The sequence below is a fragment of the Lytechinus variegatus genome, chromosome 1 (genome assembly GCF_018143015.1).
Source record: "Lytechinus variegatus isolate NC3 chromosome 1, Lvar_3.0, whole genome shotgun sequence".
Classification (NCBI taxonomy): domain Eukaryota; kingdom Metazoa; phylum Echinodermata; class Echinoidea; order Temnopleuroida; family Toxopneustidae; genus Lytechinus; species Lytechinus variegatus.
This window is the reverse complement of record NC_054740.1, coordinates 22,324,820-22,342,690: the sequence shown is the minus strand read 5'-3', so window position 1 is coordinate 22,342,690 and position 17,871 is coordinate 22,324,820. Positions and strand designations below refer to the sequence as shown.

The 17,871-nt window shown below is 34.9% G+C and overlaps 1 protein-coding gene across 1 annotated transcript; it reads right to left on the bottom strand.

Moving 5' to 3' along the window:
• Positions 1-437: 437 nt before the first annotated feature.
• LOC121409397 (mitochondrial import inner membrane translocase subunit Tim10 B-like) lies at positions 438-17,659 on the bottom strand. Its single transcript, XM_041601336.1, has 3 exons — positions 17,490-17,659; positions 5,264-5,359; positions 438-1,327 (listed from the first exon to the last, which is right to left on the bottom strand). The coding sequence occupies exons 1-3, from the start codon at positions 17,514-17,516 to the stop codon at positions 1,019-1,021; spliced, it is 432 nt and encodes a 143-aa protein (XP_041457270.1). The 5' UTR covers positions 17,517-17,659; the 3' UTR covers positions 438-1,018.
• Between the last annotated feature and the right edge of the window lie 212 nt (positions 17,660-17,871).

The following is a 17,871-nucleotide window of genomic DNA, read 5'->3' as shown; positions in this document are numbered from 1 at the left end:
ATAAAGTATTACTGAATATCTTGTGCAAGTTTCAGGTCACATGATCAAGGTCAAAGGTCATGTGAGGTCAATGAACTTTGGCCACATTGGGGGTATTTGTTGAATTACCATCCTATCTCTGTAAAGTATATTGGTCTAGTTCATAAAACATGGAAATAAGAGTAACCAAGTATCACTGAACATCTTGTGCGAGTTATAGTAGTTTTCAAAGTCAGCACTGCTGCTATATTGAATCGCATGATGCAGGTGAGACGGCCAGAGGCATTCCACTTGTTAATGCTTGGGAGCAAAACTACATTACCATTCACATTTTAGACGGCATTATCAGACTTTTGCAGGTTTTGGGCGCATTTTGGGCGATTTTCATGGCAACTCGCAACACTTAAACACTCATAGTTAAAGAACGAGCACATGGACCCCATATTTTTTAACTTCCCTACATCTTTAATATACATTCCTCCAGTTAGCCGAATTTGATAAAAATTAAAAATGACATGGATCTTGAAAAAAGTGCAGCTTATAAAATACTTTTAAAATTTTTGAGTAGATTCACATCTTCGAAGATTTGTTTTTTCCGAGTTTTTGCACCTCTTGCCAATGAGGGCGCTGCTGACTCCAAATATATATAGTTTTACCAATTAAAAGACCTTTTCTTACTTTGGTATACACTTTGTTTAAATATATCTTGAAAATTTGATGATTTAAAACTCACTTGGTGAAGTCTAAGAGAGGCATAATTCTCATGATTGCGCAACATTTCATATCATTCAAATATGGCAACTTTGAAGTCCCGTAGAAAAAAAATAAGCACATGAACCTATATTAGTTTTTGCATTTTCATAATGCATAGATACCACAGTAACTCTGTAAAATTTGGTGAAAATGGCATGGACTTCATTTTAACTGTGGAATGTCCTTCAAGGCATGAGATAGGTCAGAGTTGCCTGCGTATAAAAGTCTAGTCAGTTCATTAGTCCTAAAAGAAAATCCAAAATAGTCCTGTGATGGCAAGCTTTCATCATGTTTTGGCAGTCTCAACTGATGTCATATTATCTGCTCCTTGGTTGACATCACGAGTTACTGTAGAGTTGAATGCAATCTGGGAAGATTCATCTGATACAGGCTCACTCTGTGATGTTGCCATGGTATCGTTCCCAAGAGCCTTTTCTACTTCTTGTGCAAGGTCAGGGGTTTCTGGTTGAAGGCCTTGTTCTTCAGAGTTCATTTGATTTAATCTTCTATTCAATGGATTGATTTCCATGTAAACTGAAATCTCTCTGTGATTCACATTAATCAGTTTGGAGATACATTTACTGGTGCAAGACTCCTACATGTACAGATAGAAGGGATAAATAAAATGAAGAAAAAAAAGGTTTAATACCAAATACATGTATCTGAATGCTACGGTTTGGAAAAGACCATGGTAAGTTTGGTAAATGTATGGCAAACAATCCACATCCCTTTCAAATACCAAATCAGTGGTTCTATCTGGTGCATGCGCTACTAGGAGCACATCACGCTTTTCAAACTGGTGCATGCAAACCACTACACATACGAAGTAGTACTTTTCAATAATTTGTACTAAATTTGTATAGACTTTATCATGTTTATATTAGCAATTAAAAGGCCTCATTATTTAAAAGCTTTGGGGGCTCCACCCCATCGACTCCTGCCAGAGGGAGGGAGGCTTCCTTAGGCAGGTTCTAACCAATCCTTGTGATACTATGTTGGATAGTGGCATGGTAGACTAATTTAGTGTACCATGCCATTATCCAACACAGTATGAAACCCATGTACATACAAAAGTCTGCATCGTTTTGTAAGTTATGAATTCAGAAAATCAATCCAGTCAATACACAAACTATGTAGCATAGTATCCAAACTGAAAAGATTGTCAAATAAGTAGAATTGTAAGAGCAATTGCATTAATTTATTCAGTTATTTCCTCTTTGGGGATATCCATAGTGCTAGAATGATTAAGAATGTTCCAGAATGTCTCAATACAGCTTTGTACATGAGTAATCTTTGAATAATCTTTATTTCTAGAATTTGCAAACAATAGAGCCTATCCGCAGTGGAAAATGGACAATAGGATTAGCTGTTTTGTTTACAAAATTTTGTTAATTTCACTGAGGTCATTCAAGAGTCTTCTAGAATTTGATTGCTCCAGAAAGGAGAATGTTCTTTTTTGTATCTGACAATACTAGAAGCTTCCAGAATAGTAAATACTAGAAGCTTCCAGAATAGCGAATAATTTACATGTATAAGCTGGCTGTTTCTTTAAGGACATCATCATATCACATCATATCAGATCAGAACTAAGAGTTTCACACCAGACTTTATATCAGAGCAGAATTTATTTCCATCTGGAATATTTATCTTTTGTGGAATTTTGCACGCCATCAATGAAATGTTTGCAGTTACTTTGAGAGAGAAATTCTCAGTTCTCATCGAGATCATCAAGCTGTTTTAATGAACGCTTTTCAACCCATGAATTGCTGAAATTGACTGTTTAATCATCATTAACATCGTCTTCACAGACATTTCAACTTGTTACAGTGACTCTTGTTATTCTTTATCATCAATTTAATCATCGCCGGCACTGTGGACATTTAAAGGAACCTTTTCCAGCCAACCTGGATATTATCATTTGGAATAAATTCAGAACTGACACTTCAAGAGATGTAAGATAAATATTTATTTATGTTTTGTTAGTTTATGATTGTTATATTTCCTGTAATAAAAAAAAGGAAATCAAATTTAAATCTGAATTTTTCATTGTTATTTGTTGCAGTATCCTAACATCATCTAAAATAAATATGATTTCAAAAAGTTAAAACTTTATAATTATTCTTTGATTTTTTTTTATATTATAACCTTTTCAACATTTTGTGCCAAAGTATTATGACATAGCCTATAATCTAAGAGGAGGCTGCAGTTATTGTCTTTGCTGTTATGCTGAATGCAAGTGATACGTCTGATACGTCTGTGGCAAAGACTACAAATTGTGGATGCGAAGCCGCCATCGCATACAGAAACCGTCTTGCTTTGGATGTTGTTTTTTATTATCGACAAAGAAATTATGCGAGTTTTTCATATGTATGAAGAAGAAATAAATTCGACCAATCAAAAATATGCTGGAAAGAAGGTAATGCATATCACGTGGAACGAGAGAAAGTGTGGATTATGCTGTCAATAAACATAACAACCTGGTGGAAAATTGCGAGACCTTCAGGAAACTGCCATTTGTACATAGCATTATGGACAATGGGATGGATAAGTATTTCTGTTGCTTAATGCCAACAGGATACATGGAAAAATTGCAATCTACATGTACCCAGGCAATCCCTCTGTGTTACAATTATCTTCGTGATCATGGCAATTATCTGCCATTTTTAATGATCAGGCAGATGGGAGTGTATAGGCGGTGGCTGCTCCACAGTCACGACTCGTAGTCTTTTCCACATCAGACGTATGGCTTGTATTCAGAATAACAGCAAAGATGATGACTGCAGCCTCCGCCTAGATTATAGGCTAAGTATGACAACAATTAATAAATCCAGTTTCCATGGGACCATCATTGTACAAAGGTTGTAGTAAAATTCATTACAAAGTATTTTGCATAATGACTAATGCCACAATAGCATGACTAATGCCACAATAGCATAATGACTAATGCCACAATAGCATAATGACTAATGCCACAATAGCATAATGACTAATGCCACAATAGCATAATGACTAATGCCATAATAGCATAATGACTAATGCCACAATTTAGCATAATGACTAATGCCACAATAGCATAATGACTAATGCCACAATAGCATAATGACTAATGCCACAATAGCATAATGACTAATGCCACAATAGCATAATGACTAATGCCACAATAGCATGATGACTAATGCCACAATAGCATAATGACTAAAGCCACAATAGCATGACTAATGCCACACTAGAATAATGACTAATCTAATGCCACAATAGAATAATGACTAATGCCACAATATCATAATGACTAATACACAATAGCATAATGACTAATGACACATAGTTTGAGAAGGCAAAATGTGGCATACAAGATGAATTTCTGAAAACTAGTGACCTTTAGTCCTTTCATTGCATTTCTCTTTCTTCATCCCATTCCCTATTTTTGTTGTGTCGGGGTGCAACTGCCCTAAATGCCTCCCTCCCATTGTTTGCCAGTGCTGTTGGAAATGAATGCATACTGGTACATTATCCTTCATGAAGAGGTCCCCCAAATACATTCATTCTCTGCAATCATTTAATATCACAAATTACATCAAATCACAGAATACCTCATGATTATCCAAGCACAAACATTTACCATATAACAAGGCATAAGCAATGTTTTGTCTCGCCCACTTGTGAAAGTAAGCGGAAATATATTGTAAATTGAGAGTGCACGCAACAGAATTGTAAAAAAGTTCATTGTAAAATAACTGGGATAGAATAACATTTGTCATAAGAGGATCTTGCATGTAAACTTTAATGTTGACCTGAAAATGACCTTTGACCTTAACATGCACGTCCCCTAATACTTCCACCATCCAAAATTTGGTTGAAAAGTGACAAAGTTATAAGTCATAATATTTGTGACGGATGGACAGACGACATTTGGATCCCTTAGTCTCACCTTCACTTCTGGAGGGCAAGACAAAAATGGTATGAAATCATAATAATAATAATAATAATAGCCAATTTTTATAAAGCGCTTTTCCCAGAATGGCCCAAAGCGCGTTACAGCATTACCCCGGTCATTGGATTCATTTCAATCAAGCACGAAAAGTACACAATTTCCACTCCCTGGGGGGGGCATTCCTTGCATTCATCGCAGCCACATTATGGCACTGGCAAAATCAAACATACAATATCTTTCGCATCCTACCGGGTACCCATTTAGCACCTGGGTCGAGAGTGGCAAAGTGTGGATTAACGCCTTGCCACAGGACGCTAGACCGAGGTGGGATTCGAACACACGACCCTCTGTTTACAAGGCGAGAGTCAGAACCACTACACCACGGCTCTTCCACCTACACCACGTCATAATCATTTGGGGAAAAAGAACTCTGTCAGCACTTTTGTCAAGTTTGCGATTTTAAAGTTGAAGAGTAGTATTTGGGGGGGGCCCTCACCCGATAAAACAGCCAGCAAAATCACTGCAATACAAAATTAGATTGTATTGCAGTAATGAAATGAAAATGGAAAAACAAGGAAAATAAATCAAATGTTGTCTCACCTCCATAGGTGTAAGAACCCTGTAGTTTAGATTCTGAACACATCTTGTGAAACAGGTCTCTGTAAACTGGTTGTACATCGACAAGAAATCCCTCAACTGTATAAGGAAAGATACAATTTAATATCAATTAAGATTCTGAACACATTGAGTGAAACAGGTCTCTGTAAAACTGCTTGTACATCGACAAGCAAGCCCTCAACTGATTAAAAGGAAAGATAAACGTTAAGAAAAACTAACATTCTAAACACAACTTGTGAAACAGGTCTCTGTAAACTGGTTGTACATGACAAGAAATCCCTCAACTGTATCAAGGGGAGAACATTTATAAGTTTTAAATTTTTGAATTTGAAAAGGTATTTTTTGAAGTGGAGCATCTCTGGCAGTCTCACCTGCATCGCGCAATTCAATATAGCAGCAGTGCTGACTTGTAAACTACTATAAAATTCACAAAAAACACCATTCACATAATGATACAATAGTATGTTCATTGACAATAACTGACATTTGACCTTGATCATGTGACCTAAGACTTGTCAGTGATACTTGATTACCCACACATGTATATCAACATTTTATAAACTATAGATCTATAAACTTTGAAAGTTATGACAGCGATCTAATAATTACCTCTAAAATGTCTAAAGTTCAATGACCTTAAATGACCTTTGACTTTGGTCATGTGACCTGAAACTCGCACGTTCAGTGATACTTTATGACTCTTATGTCAAGGTTTTATGAACAAGACCAATATACTTACAGAGTTATGATGGTAATTCAACAAATACCCCCAGCATAACCAAAGTTCATTGACCTTAAATGACCTTTGACCTTGGTCATGTGACCTGAAACTCGGAGAGAATGTTCAAAGATACTTGATTACTCTAATGTCCAAGTTTCATGAATCAGATCCATAAAAGTTATGACGGTAATTCAACAAATACCCCCCCCCAAAAAAAAAATGACCAAAGTTCATTGACCTTTGACATTGGTCATGTGACCTAAAATTGCACAGGATGTTCAGTAATACTTGATTACTCTTATGTCCAAGTTTTATGAACTAGACCAATAAACTTTCAAATTTCTGATGGTAATTCAACAATACCCCCAACCTGGCCAAAGTTCATTGACCTTGAATGACCTTTGACCTTAAAAGTCAAGTCCACCTCAGAAAAATTTTGATTGGAATCAATATAGAAAATCAGACATGCACAATAGCAAAACTTTGAAATGTCATAACTTTCTTATTTTACATCCGATTTTGATTGCATTGTGCTTGTCTATTTCTTTTGTTTTTTTTTATTGTTTGAAATATACAATATTTCAATTTTACGAATTTGACGATTGCCTGAAGCACAAAATATCAAAATAATGGAATTCCATGTGTTGAGGGAGGAATGAAACATAACAATGACGAGAAAATAAAAATATTTCATATTTCATATAATAAAATACAAAAGAAATAGTGAGTGAGTGATGTCATCAGTTCCTCATTTGCATACCGACCGAGATTTGCATATAACTGTTTTGTGAAATGAAGAGAAACTTTAACTTTCTTATTTTACATCTGATTTTGATGAAATTTTCAGTGTTATGCTTGTTGAATTTTTCTCTTGGGGTGGACTTGTCCTTTAATCATGTGATCTGAAAGTCGCACAGGGTATTCAGTGATACTTGATTAAACTCCAAGTTTCATGAATGAGATCCATAAACTTTCAAAGTAATGACAGTAATTCAAAAGATACCCCCTATTTGGTCAATGTTCATTGACCCCAAATGACCTTTGACCTTAGTCATGTGACTTGAAACTCACACAGAATGTTCAGTAATACTTGATTAACCTTATGTCCAAGTTTCTTGAAATAGGTCCACATATTTTTAAAGTTATGATGACATTTAAAAAAATTAACCTTATATTAAGATTTTGATGATGATTCCCCCAACATGGTCTAAGTTCATTGACCCTAAATGACCTTTATCCTTGGTCATGTGACCTGAAACTCAGGCAGGATGTTCAGTAATACTTGATTAACCTTTTAGCCAAGTTTCATTAAGTAGGTTCATATACTTTCTAAGTTATGCTTTCATTTAAAAAACTTTGCCTTCGGTTAACATTTGGTGTTGACGCCACCGCCGTCGGAAAAGCGACACCTATACTATACAGTAGTATCACTCTGCTATATACAGGTGAGACAAACAGGACATCAAATAATTTTTGAAGCATTTTACTAGATAAATTCAGGGATAGAGTCAAAATATTGTTCATGACATCATTTAGGCTAATAATTTTCTCAATTTTCCTAACTTGGCACTGAGTTCATCTATTTTCTCTCCTCTCCATGGTCACCTTGGTCTCAAAAATCCTGACAACTTTTCATTGGTGTGAAGACTCAGATCCTAATTCATATTTCGGCGAATATACTTAGATTAAAAATATAGCAACATAATCAATCAACAAAAAAATTATGAATGTATCAAGAGCAAAAGCACAATAAATATAAAAATGGACATAATTACAATCCATAAAGAGTTGGTGATGGTGATGGTTCAAGTCATCATACAGGTATGACTTGAACATTCTGTCTCCAGAAATGTGCAGAAAGTTCACCTTTCTTTAATACCAATGTCATTTCTTTGTTTTATTCAATAAGAAAGCTAACAAATTCAGGGATCATATTTGAATTGAAATTTATAAATAGATGAAATATTTTTAACAGTAGAGTAGTGTATGAGATGTAAGAGATCTCCATGAACACCAAACATTCTTTCAAAATCAGAAGAGAAAATATTTTTCTTTTCATTGATTAAACTAACCTTTTTTGCCACCAAGCTTGTATTCAAGGACATGAAATAAACAAATTAGCAGGAACATCTCAGGTGAGAATGTGCTGAAATTTGAAAGAACGTTTTGGATATTGCTTGAAGCAGCTGCATGCCAAGTTCAAAATCATTCTTTGTTCGGCCACCATTCATACCACAAGTGATGAACTAGGGTCTGAACAGCAAACTTCTGTTGGGCTAATGTAAGTTCAGAGCAGATTTGCATTACACATGTATGATGCATGTATTAAGTCCCAACCCAGACCGAATTTGGATTTGAGCGACTTCGGATAAGTTGCTGTGTTTTCATGTAGATCAATTTTGTTTGTACCCTGATTAGAACAGAGCTGGACCTAGAGGGGAAAAAGCTTTGGAGACATGTATAGAGGGAGTATTTGATGGTTTGGGATGCTGAATTGCATTTCAGTGTGACATCCAAGGGCTCAGAAAAGGAAAGGCTTATGAATTGTAGTTGTGGGTAATGTCAATAGACTGTGCTGTGGCTTTCTACAAGAATCAGGTACTATGTGTCTTTCACCTCATGGCTTTCCCTGGATTCCCGTGATTTGGTTTACGATAAAAAATTAGCGATGAAAAGCCGCTTACAAGATTCCTGCTAAAATCACAGCTCTGAGTTTAGGTATGCTACCTTTGGAGGGTCCACATACAAGTGGTGTTAAATGAGAAAACCAATGCTTGATGACTTGAACTTGATCCCCAAGTTTCTCAAGGATTTGCTGATAGTCCATCTTAAGTGTGCAGCAAAGTAACTGTGGTTTGGCACAAGAAAAGACAATGAAGTTACCAAGTCCTAGTTGGACAATGCCTAAACTATTAAAGGAGGATAATATTATAGTCCAACATGAGATCATTGGCTACCAGACCATGCCAGATATGTGACTATTCGAATACCCCCTTTCTTACAAGGAAAATCATTCCATCGGTTGTGGATGTTGAGTTGTAAACCTGTAAACTGTCACTTATGGATATGGATTCCAGCGTAACAGACATGACGGTCAGACAATTTTTGTAATTCAAAGGTTTATACAGTAGAATTAGTAGTATTTTGATAATCGTTTATTAAGCTTATCAGACACATTGAAGTATCAGTTACATACACATAAATTTTCAAATCGTTTCGTTTCACAGTTGCGGAGAAATGGCACTCTTTGTGAGCATAAGTACATGACACGAAATGGACGAAGCATTTTTACCTCCTCTTGCTTATCAAAATTCCTGTGAATTCTTAGATTGCATGCATCTGACGTTGGTGTTAATTTAACCTTAAAGCAGTGTATAGTTTTGGTAAATCCACCAAAATGCACCTATCACTATTCCAATTCATTGCTAGCTAAGATGAATGGATATGCCCTATGATGTGGAGGATATGAAATGAAAATGTGTTCAACAGGATAAATTATAGGAATAACGCATTCCGCGGAGTTGTTTAACGAGTATGCAGTGCACGAGAGGTTTCTTCTGAGCATGCGCACTCCACACGAGCCAGAGGGGAGTGTGGAGTGTGCATGCGAAGAAGAAACCTCGAGTGCACTGCATATCGCTGAAAAACGACGGGTAAATGCGTTATTCCTTTTATAAGATTGCTAAGTAATTTCGAACGCAATTTTAAGCACCTTAGTTATATGAGAAAGAAATAATGAAATAGATCTAAATCAAATATCAAAAATTTTGAAATTGCACTTACCGTGGGTTAGAAAATTTGGGTGCGCGAAATTCGCACGGGCGTGCAGGGATAGACACTTTTCGGGAATGATCACGTGGTACGCTTTGACCAATCAGCAAGCTGCAAATTATTTAGCCATCTTATAATTTGCGATTTTACATGGAAATTTAACTTGATCGGGTCACCCGATCAAATTAGAATATCTGTGTGTTTTTGTCTTTCAATTAAATCCTATTCCAAATCATGGAATGGGCTGAAACTTTCAAGATATGTTCTTTCAACTTCTTTGTCTGTAACTTTTGGATATCTAATCACTAAATTTATAAGATAAGTGCTTGAATGCCCATTTTTTAATTCAAAACAAGCATCGCCGAGAGAGGGCGCTATATATCCAAGATTTGAATATTTGAAATTTTCTCAGAGAAGTGCAGTTGGAAAAATATCTAACGGTCTCTACGCTTCAGTAAGACTGTCATATTAGATGATAATCGATTATCAATCACATTATTGACCCTTTACCAAAGCTATACACAGGCTTTAAAGGGGAAGTTCACCCTGAAGAAAACTTTATTGTAAAAATAGCAGAAAAAATAGTAAAAAATATTGGTGAAGGTTCGAGGAAAATCCGTTAAAGAGTAAGAAAGTTATTAGAGATCAAAGTTTTGGATTTGTGACGTCATAAACGAGCAGCTGTCCCATGTGTTATGTAATATAAAATGCATAAATTTCAAATTTTGTATGGTTCCTGATGACTTAATTTTGTTTTCTTTTCATGATCGGGTGTGAAACGATTTGTCTATTGATATACAAAAGTTACAGTGAAAACCATTTTCAATTTTCTGAGAAAATGACATTTCATTGATTTTTTACCATTCGCTATGTAGGAATGCTGCTCGCATATGACGTCACAATCAAATAATTGAAATTCTAATAACTTTTTAATTATTTGATGAATTTTTCTCAAACCTTCAGCAATATTTTTCATTAATTTTTCTCCTATTTTTACAATAAACTTTTTGTCAGGGTGAACTTCCCCTTTAAGAACATGCTCTATCCATAAAATGGTGTTTAATAACGTTTTGCAGTGCATTCTTTATTCATAGCTCAAAATGTAGCGCAATGGACATGACACACGAAGCCTAACGGACATGACAGTTTCATACACTTTTTGTAAGCGAATATAATTATTTCATTACAAGATATAGTACAAGTCTAATTGTTAACATGTTAAGGCTAGAGGTTAGAGACATACATCATAACTGGTAATCTGGAATATCTCCTATTATTTTGTAATTGAGAGGGGGGCTTTTCGTACATTATTTATAAAACACAAAAAAATATTTAGAAAAATTTCTTTTACACCAGTTAACAACAATTAATAATGAGTATTTTCTGGTTACTACCATCCGCCACACCTAATTAAAGGAGAAAAAGTTGAAAGTAAAGATTATTTTTTATTCATGGCTTACTATTTGATAATATATACTAGTGTAACAGACATGACACCCTTTCGAAGTGAACTTCATAAACACTTCTTAGTTTCAAAATGAATAAAATATGAATAATGAATATGAGTAATGACAGTAAAGTACCTTTACTAACATTCTTATAGGGGAAGTTCACCTGGAGAAAACTGTGTTGTAAAAAAAAAACAGAAAAAATAGTAAAAAATATTGGTGAAGGTTTGAGGAAAGTCTGTTAAAGATTAAGAAAGTTATTAGAGTTTATAGTTTTGGATTTGTGACGTCATAAACGAGCAGCTGCCCCATGTGTTATGTAATATAAAATGCATGAATTTCAAATTTTGTGTGGTTCTTGATGACTTAATTTTGTTTTGTATTCATGATTGGGTGTGAAATGATTTGTCTATCGATATACAAAAGGTACAGTGAAAACCATTTTAAATTTTCTGAGAAAATGACATTTCATTGATTTTTTTACCATTCGCTAGGAATGTAGGAATGCTGCTCACATATGACGTCACAAATCAAATAATTGAAATTCTTATAACTTTTTAATTATTTGATGAATTTTTCTCAAACCTTCGGCAATATTTTTTATTTTATCTGCTATTTTTACACTAAACATTTTCGTCAGGGTGCACTTCCCGATTAAGGAAAATATGTAGACATTATTGGCAGATATCATTAATTTAATAGCTATAGCCTACATGATAATTTTATATAGAATACAATGTTTATCGTACCACTATGGCACACTGAGAAGACCAAATCTCATTTTTTGTGAGAAGAAAACAAAATGTACCAGACCTGTATGGGTCATTCCATAAAGGTCGGACGTACATTCGGACACATTTAAGAGCTGTATCTCCTTTGATTTTATGATAGCAGTGTTTTATTTTTTTAGTATATCATAACTTGTGACCTAGGTTATCATTACACCATGACAGGGCTAGGCTGCAATATGAAGAATAGAAAATATGGGCAAAAATATGAGGGGTCGGACATACATCAGACGAAAGCAGGTTTTATGCTTTTAGAGTTCATGTCAAAATCTCTGTGATTTTTGTGATGCAGGTACTAAAATTCTAATATGAGCTGTTAGCTAAGGATGAATCTTAAAAGAAATGAAGTGCAGAAATTGATAGGCATTGCCTTGTCTTAGTTACAGGCTGATCTATTTGGGGTCGGACGTACACGTTGAAGGGGTCGGACGTACATTGTGCAAAATATTTGCACACTGTACATCCGACCCCCTTTGAAGATCAGTTACACAAAACATAGACATTCTAAACTGGATTTTTTAAAATATACATACTGTTTGGTTAGTTGTCTTTCACATAATACGGAATTAACAAATGAATCTGATGCTGGTGAAGAGTTATGCTGGATTAAAGTTGACATGCATTCAGACAGTGTACGTCCGACCCCCATACTGATTTTCTTACAGTCAAGCAAACTGCTCCTCATATCTATTACAAATGATTCAGTGGGTTTAATTTAAAACTGTTTCCATTTTGATATGTACATTTTTAGATCACATCAATAATGAAACAACACAACTATTCACACAATGCAGGATATTTTTTACTGTTAAACTTCAAGTGAAATGTATCTTTTTTAATGGTTTGCAAAAGACATGACAAAGAATTTCCTCAACATCAAAGAACTTGTCCTGTTACAAACTTTGTTTAAAGAAGGTGGGTTACGAACCATGAGTCTTCCCTGATGTTGCATTCAATAAAACATGCAATATGACCTTTTGACCCCCCTAGATCACCTTTGATCTCTCCATCCTCAAGAACACATGTAATTTTTCCCACTGATCGTTTTGTTCCAAGTTTTGGCAAAATTAATGCAGAAATATGTCATTTGACATTTTTACACCTAGATGACCTTTGACCTCTTTATCGTCTTTAACAAATATATGGTACTACCCACTGATAATTGGTTCCAAGTTTGAATACATTTGAATACAATACACATAAAAAAACTACCGTTATCGAAAGTTAACTTTTGACCCCTAGAAAGCTTGAACAGTTGACCTTGAAATAACAAAATGAGCAAAAGTGACCTTTTGACCCCTAAATAATCTTAGAAATTATCATCTTCATAAACAAAAAAATTGTATTACCCACTGATTTTGTGTTTCAAGTTTGAACAATATTAATGCAAACAAAAAAATTGATTTAAACAAAATCTGTCAAAAAATGAGTGAATGGCCTCTTATCTTTTGACACCTAGATGACCTTTGACCTCATCAACACACACATGGTATCAACCAAGGATCATTTGTACCAAGTTTGAACAAGGTTGATGCAGAAATAAAGAAATGAGAACAAGTCAAAATTAAATGAACAACCCTTTGCATTTTCACAACTTACACCCCTATAGGCAAAAGTAGAATAGTCTACACATCCATGTATCATTATAGCAAATGGGCAGATCTATTTCCCATAGAGGGGCAATTGCTGTACATGAGATTGAGGGGAAGGGGCAATTTCTTAATTTATATGGAACTTCTTTGTTTATTAAATTTCTCATGCATTTGTAGGTTTTTAATTTTGATTTTCTTTTTTAATTTCCTGCAGGCTATTATTCAGTCATTATTACCACTAAATTCATTAAGTTATGTAATAATTTGAGATAAAGGAAGGCAGTTTCCATTGAATATGCACACAAAACACAAATAAATCACCATTTCTTGAAGATGATATCATCATATAAAAATCTACATATTGTCAAATATGTGTGGTATTCTTTGTGAAATTGGTCTCAAAACTTGTGCAAGACTTCATAGAAAAAACCAATAAAACTATACAGCGATATCTAGGTGTGTTAAAGAACTATCATGCAAACTGTTAAAGATGGAAGGTGAATTTTGCCCCCAGTATTTGTCGGGTAAATAAAATACAAAAAAAGTCATTTTAAGCTAGGTTGAAATTGAAATTTGTGTTCAAATTTGAAAGATTGATATGAGTAAAAGATGTTATTATATTAAACTTTTGCAAAAAAACATCTAAGCAGTGAAAGATAACTTCATAATAAAAAAGTTTCAAAGGGGTCGGACGTACAGGGGGTTAAAGAACTATCATGCAAACTGTTAAAGATGGAAGGTGAATTTTGCCCCCAGTATTTGTCGGGTAAATAAAATACAAAAAAGGTCATTTTAAGCTAGGTTGAAATTGAAATTTGTGTTCAAATTTGAAAGATTGATATGAGTAAAAGATGTTATTATATTAAACTTTTGCAAAAAAACATCTAAGCAGTGAAAGATAACTTCATAATAAAAAAGTTTCAAAGGGGTTGGACGTACAGGGGGTCGGATGTACAAAGAAGTTGTACGTCCGACCCCCACTTAACTTGAAATCCTGGACTAGTGGTGAGCTACCTTCTGGTGTATATATTAAACAAATCAAGCTTGCTTTGCATCTGACTTTGGGAAAATTTATCTGCTTTTGTTTTGCTTGTAAGAAAAAAAGTGTATGTGAAAAGGGGTCTGACGTACATTTGAAACTGTGCCTGCTTTTATATTTGGTTTAAAAAATATAAGAAAAAAAGAAAAACCTAACTTATTTTTTAGAAACCTGACATAACAACAACTTGGCCAACATCCAACTTTGATTATTTCGAAGCATATAAAAGGTTTAAAATTTGTTGCAAACTTGACCTTTTAAAATAAGTAAAATTCTATTTTGTTGCTATGGTGACTTCAATGCCTTGCCAAAATGAAACGATACATTAATTGAATACTATACTATCTAATTAATTATTTTGGCACCCTTTTCAGTATTCCCTTTTTAAACGTGCAATATTTTGTGTAATAGTATTTACATATTTCTATTTATGTCTTGGGAGCGGCATGTGTGGGGGCTCATGCCTTCGGGCAACAGTGATGAATTTCGCTTTTGTGCCCCCTGACCCACATGCCGTTCCCGCATTCTTTGCATGTTAATGTACTGTAAATTTTCTAATGTAATGTGTATGTACTTTTTTATATTGGTCAAATAAATAATAATAAATAATAATAAATAAAAATTATTTCTTTTAGATTTATACATTTCAGTGTCTTAGCTTTCAAGTGATACCTAATTTGTTTAGTTTGTTGGATTTTGAAATTTTGACCAAAAGGTTTACTATTTTATGGAACTGCCCGTATAAGTCCAAGATGAACATATTATGAAATGTATTTTATAATAAAGAATATGTACTAGTATTAATGTCTGTTTTAAGATTTAAAAAAAATTACATTAAAAAGTATTCTAAAATCTAATAGCAGTACCTGGAAACCAGTCTTTCATTATCGATTATGTATGAGTTGAAAGGTAATCGGAATGTTTGTAAATCGCTTGATATTTTTTTCATTCAAAATAAACATCATCCTGAGCATGATCATCCTTTCATCAATTCTTAAAAAAACAATCTTGCTTGCTGACAAATGTGGCTGTATCTAAATTCATTGCATTGTCCACGCTGCTTGTGTACAAAATACATCATTCAAATTGTGATTATGGCTGACTAAAATACTATGATGACATAATTTATTGACTGCCACAATCCTTCCACAGCCCCTTTGCTTTGTGATATTGCAAAGGAGTGCCACTGTAGATTCATGGATTCATAGAGCTACATCATGTAACACAGATATCTGAATACAAACTTGTTTCTAAATGTGAGCCAGTGCCATCACTAAAGAAGTAGAGGTTGGTGAAAGCCAGATACTTTGAAGCAATATCATCAATGATCTCATGAATTCACAAGTTGGCGTTTTATCATGCTCCAAACTGTCAGTGCAAACACCTAAGATAATTAATTGTATTGTTCAAACACAAATGATGCAGATTGTGATCTGAGTATGTTGCCAGATCTAGCTGTATCTTATCCTAATATCATGTGGCATACCATTAATTCTCAGAAAAATTTACCAGAACAAGAGCTGAACTTTCACCATTCACCTACTTCTAAAAATAGCTTGAATGACATATAGATTCTAGAAGTTATTACATCCAGCTATCCTCAAGCAATGGAGACTGACCTCAGTCTGTGACACTGAGCCTAATTTTTTGTGAATGTTGCCTTTTGTCATATATAAGGCGTCATGTCCGTTATGCGAATTGTCATATCCGTTATGCCGTTTTTGTGAAAAGAAGTGGTAAGGGAACATGATTGCTTCATGTACGTGTACATGGTACAATGTAGGGGACTTAATTCTAACATACATGTAGAATCTGAATCTGCAATACCTTTAAACAAATTTCCTGTTAGCTGTAAAAACTTAAAGTGAAAAACATAACGAACATGACACTGATAATGGTAAAGAAATCACAAAAATCTGAAGACAGATTTCTCTAAAATTAATGAATGGCATATAATTAAACAATGATTTTCTGTTGATTTACATAATGTAAACATTAAGATTTCAAAAGTTAAAAGAGACCTCTGGACCTTGTTGTGTGTCCGGACAGGTTGTGTCTCCGGACGATCAATTTTTAGAAAGTCATTTGGAAAAAATTTACAAGGGAAGTTTTATCAATTTTTACAATGTCCGGTATAGAGAACAAAATAGAAAAATGAATTTGAAGTCATATTTGTTAGTGTAATCCAAAATCCAAACTCCAAAGACAAAAAAGAAGGCTTCAAAAATTTGAAGTGTCCGGACACCCGACCCCCCATCCTACACACAACACACAGCCTACCCGGCCCGGGCACAAAATTATTTTTGGCATTATCTTGATACAGGTAACCACCATTCACTTCATACATTACAGCAGTGCTTTATTCAGTTGCACGCACGGTTCCCTATTTCCACCTCCATTCACTTTGTACACAAATGCGCGTACACAAATATATGAGTGGTTTCCAAAACCATGATTTGGCCTTATTTTTCCCACCGCAGTTCTGGAAGCCAATATCATATGAAAATTCATGACTTGTGTCTGCGGAAGAAGAGTATGGCAGTGTCATGAGTGTATTCTATTGTCGACTGTCCAGATCCAGCGGAGGTTACTGCGGCAGACCGAACAAGAGGTGGCGACGTCCCCGGGGCGCGCTACATTACTACAGGGACAGCGGAGGCAGAGATGTCGCGCTGCTGGGAAGTGAGATGGGATTCATTCATGATCATTCATGCCTGCATGTGTACCGGTATAGGCCCCTACGAGTACGACTACGAGGTTACAAGAGATCATTTATTTCTTCATTTTCATTTAATTTTGCCCGAAGGTTATGCTTAATTAACTGAGGGGGCTAGGGTTACTCTACTCACGTTTCTTCTCGCATTTTCTGCTTCCATCGTGAACGATTTGGCAAATATTAGTGATCCTGACTAGCTTCGGACTCGGTTATCCTACGAATTACGCTGAATTTGCTGAAACTGATGATTGTGCTGTGCATTGTGAGTACGAGTACAGATACCGCGTAATGAACTGTACGTACCGGTACCGCAATCTAGCGACCAGTTAAGATTCTTTTATAAAGCTAGCAGACTAAAAATTGATATTATTTTAGGTATTGTGTTTACAAAGGCACTATTCAAAATTAATTCAAAATCAGATTATTACCCATAATATAGACATTCGGTTAGTTTGCCAAAAAAAGTGTAAATTTCATCATATACACCCCATTACCGGATCCAGGGGGCGAGCCCC

Coding starts and splice junctions, on each gene's coding strand:
- LOC121409397 (XM_041601336.1), bottom strand. CDS start 17,516: ATGGAAGCAGAAAATGCGAGAAGAAAC. Junction 5,360..17,489: donor CAGAAAATGCGAGAAGAAAC/GTGAGTAGAGTA, acceptor TTCCTTATACAG/TTGAGGGATTTCTTGTCGAT. Junction 1,328..5,263: donor GGGTTCTTACACCTATGGAG/GTGAGACAACAT, acceptor CTGTACATGTAG/GAGTCTTGCACCAGTAAATG.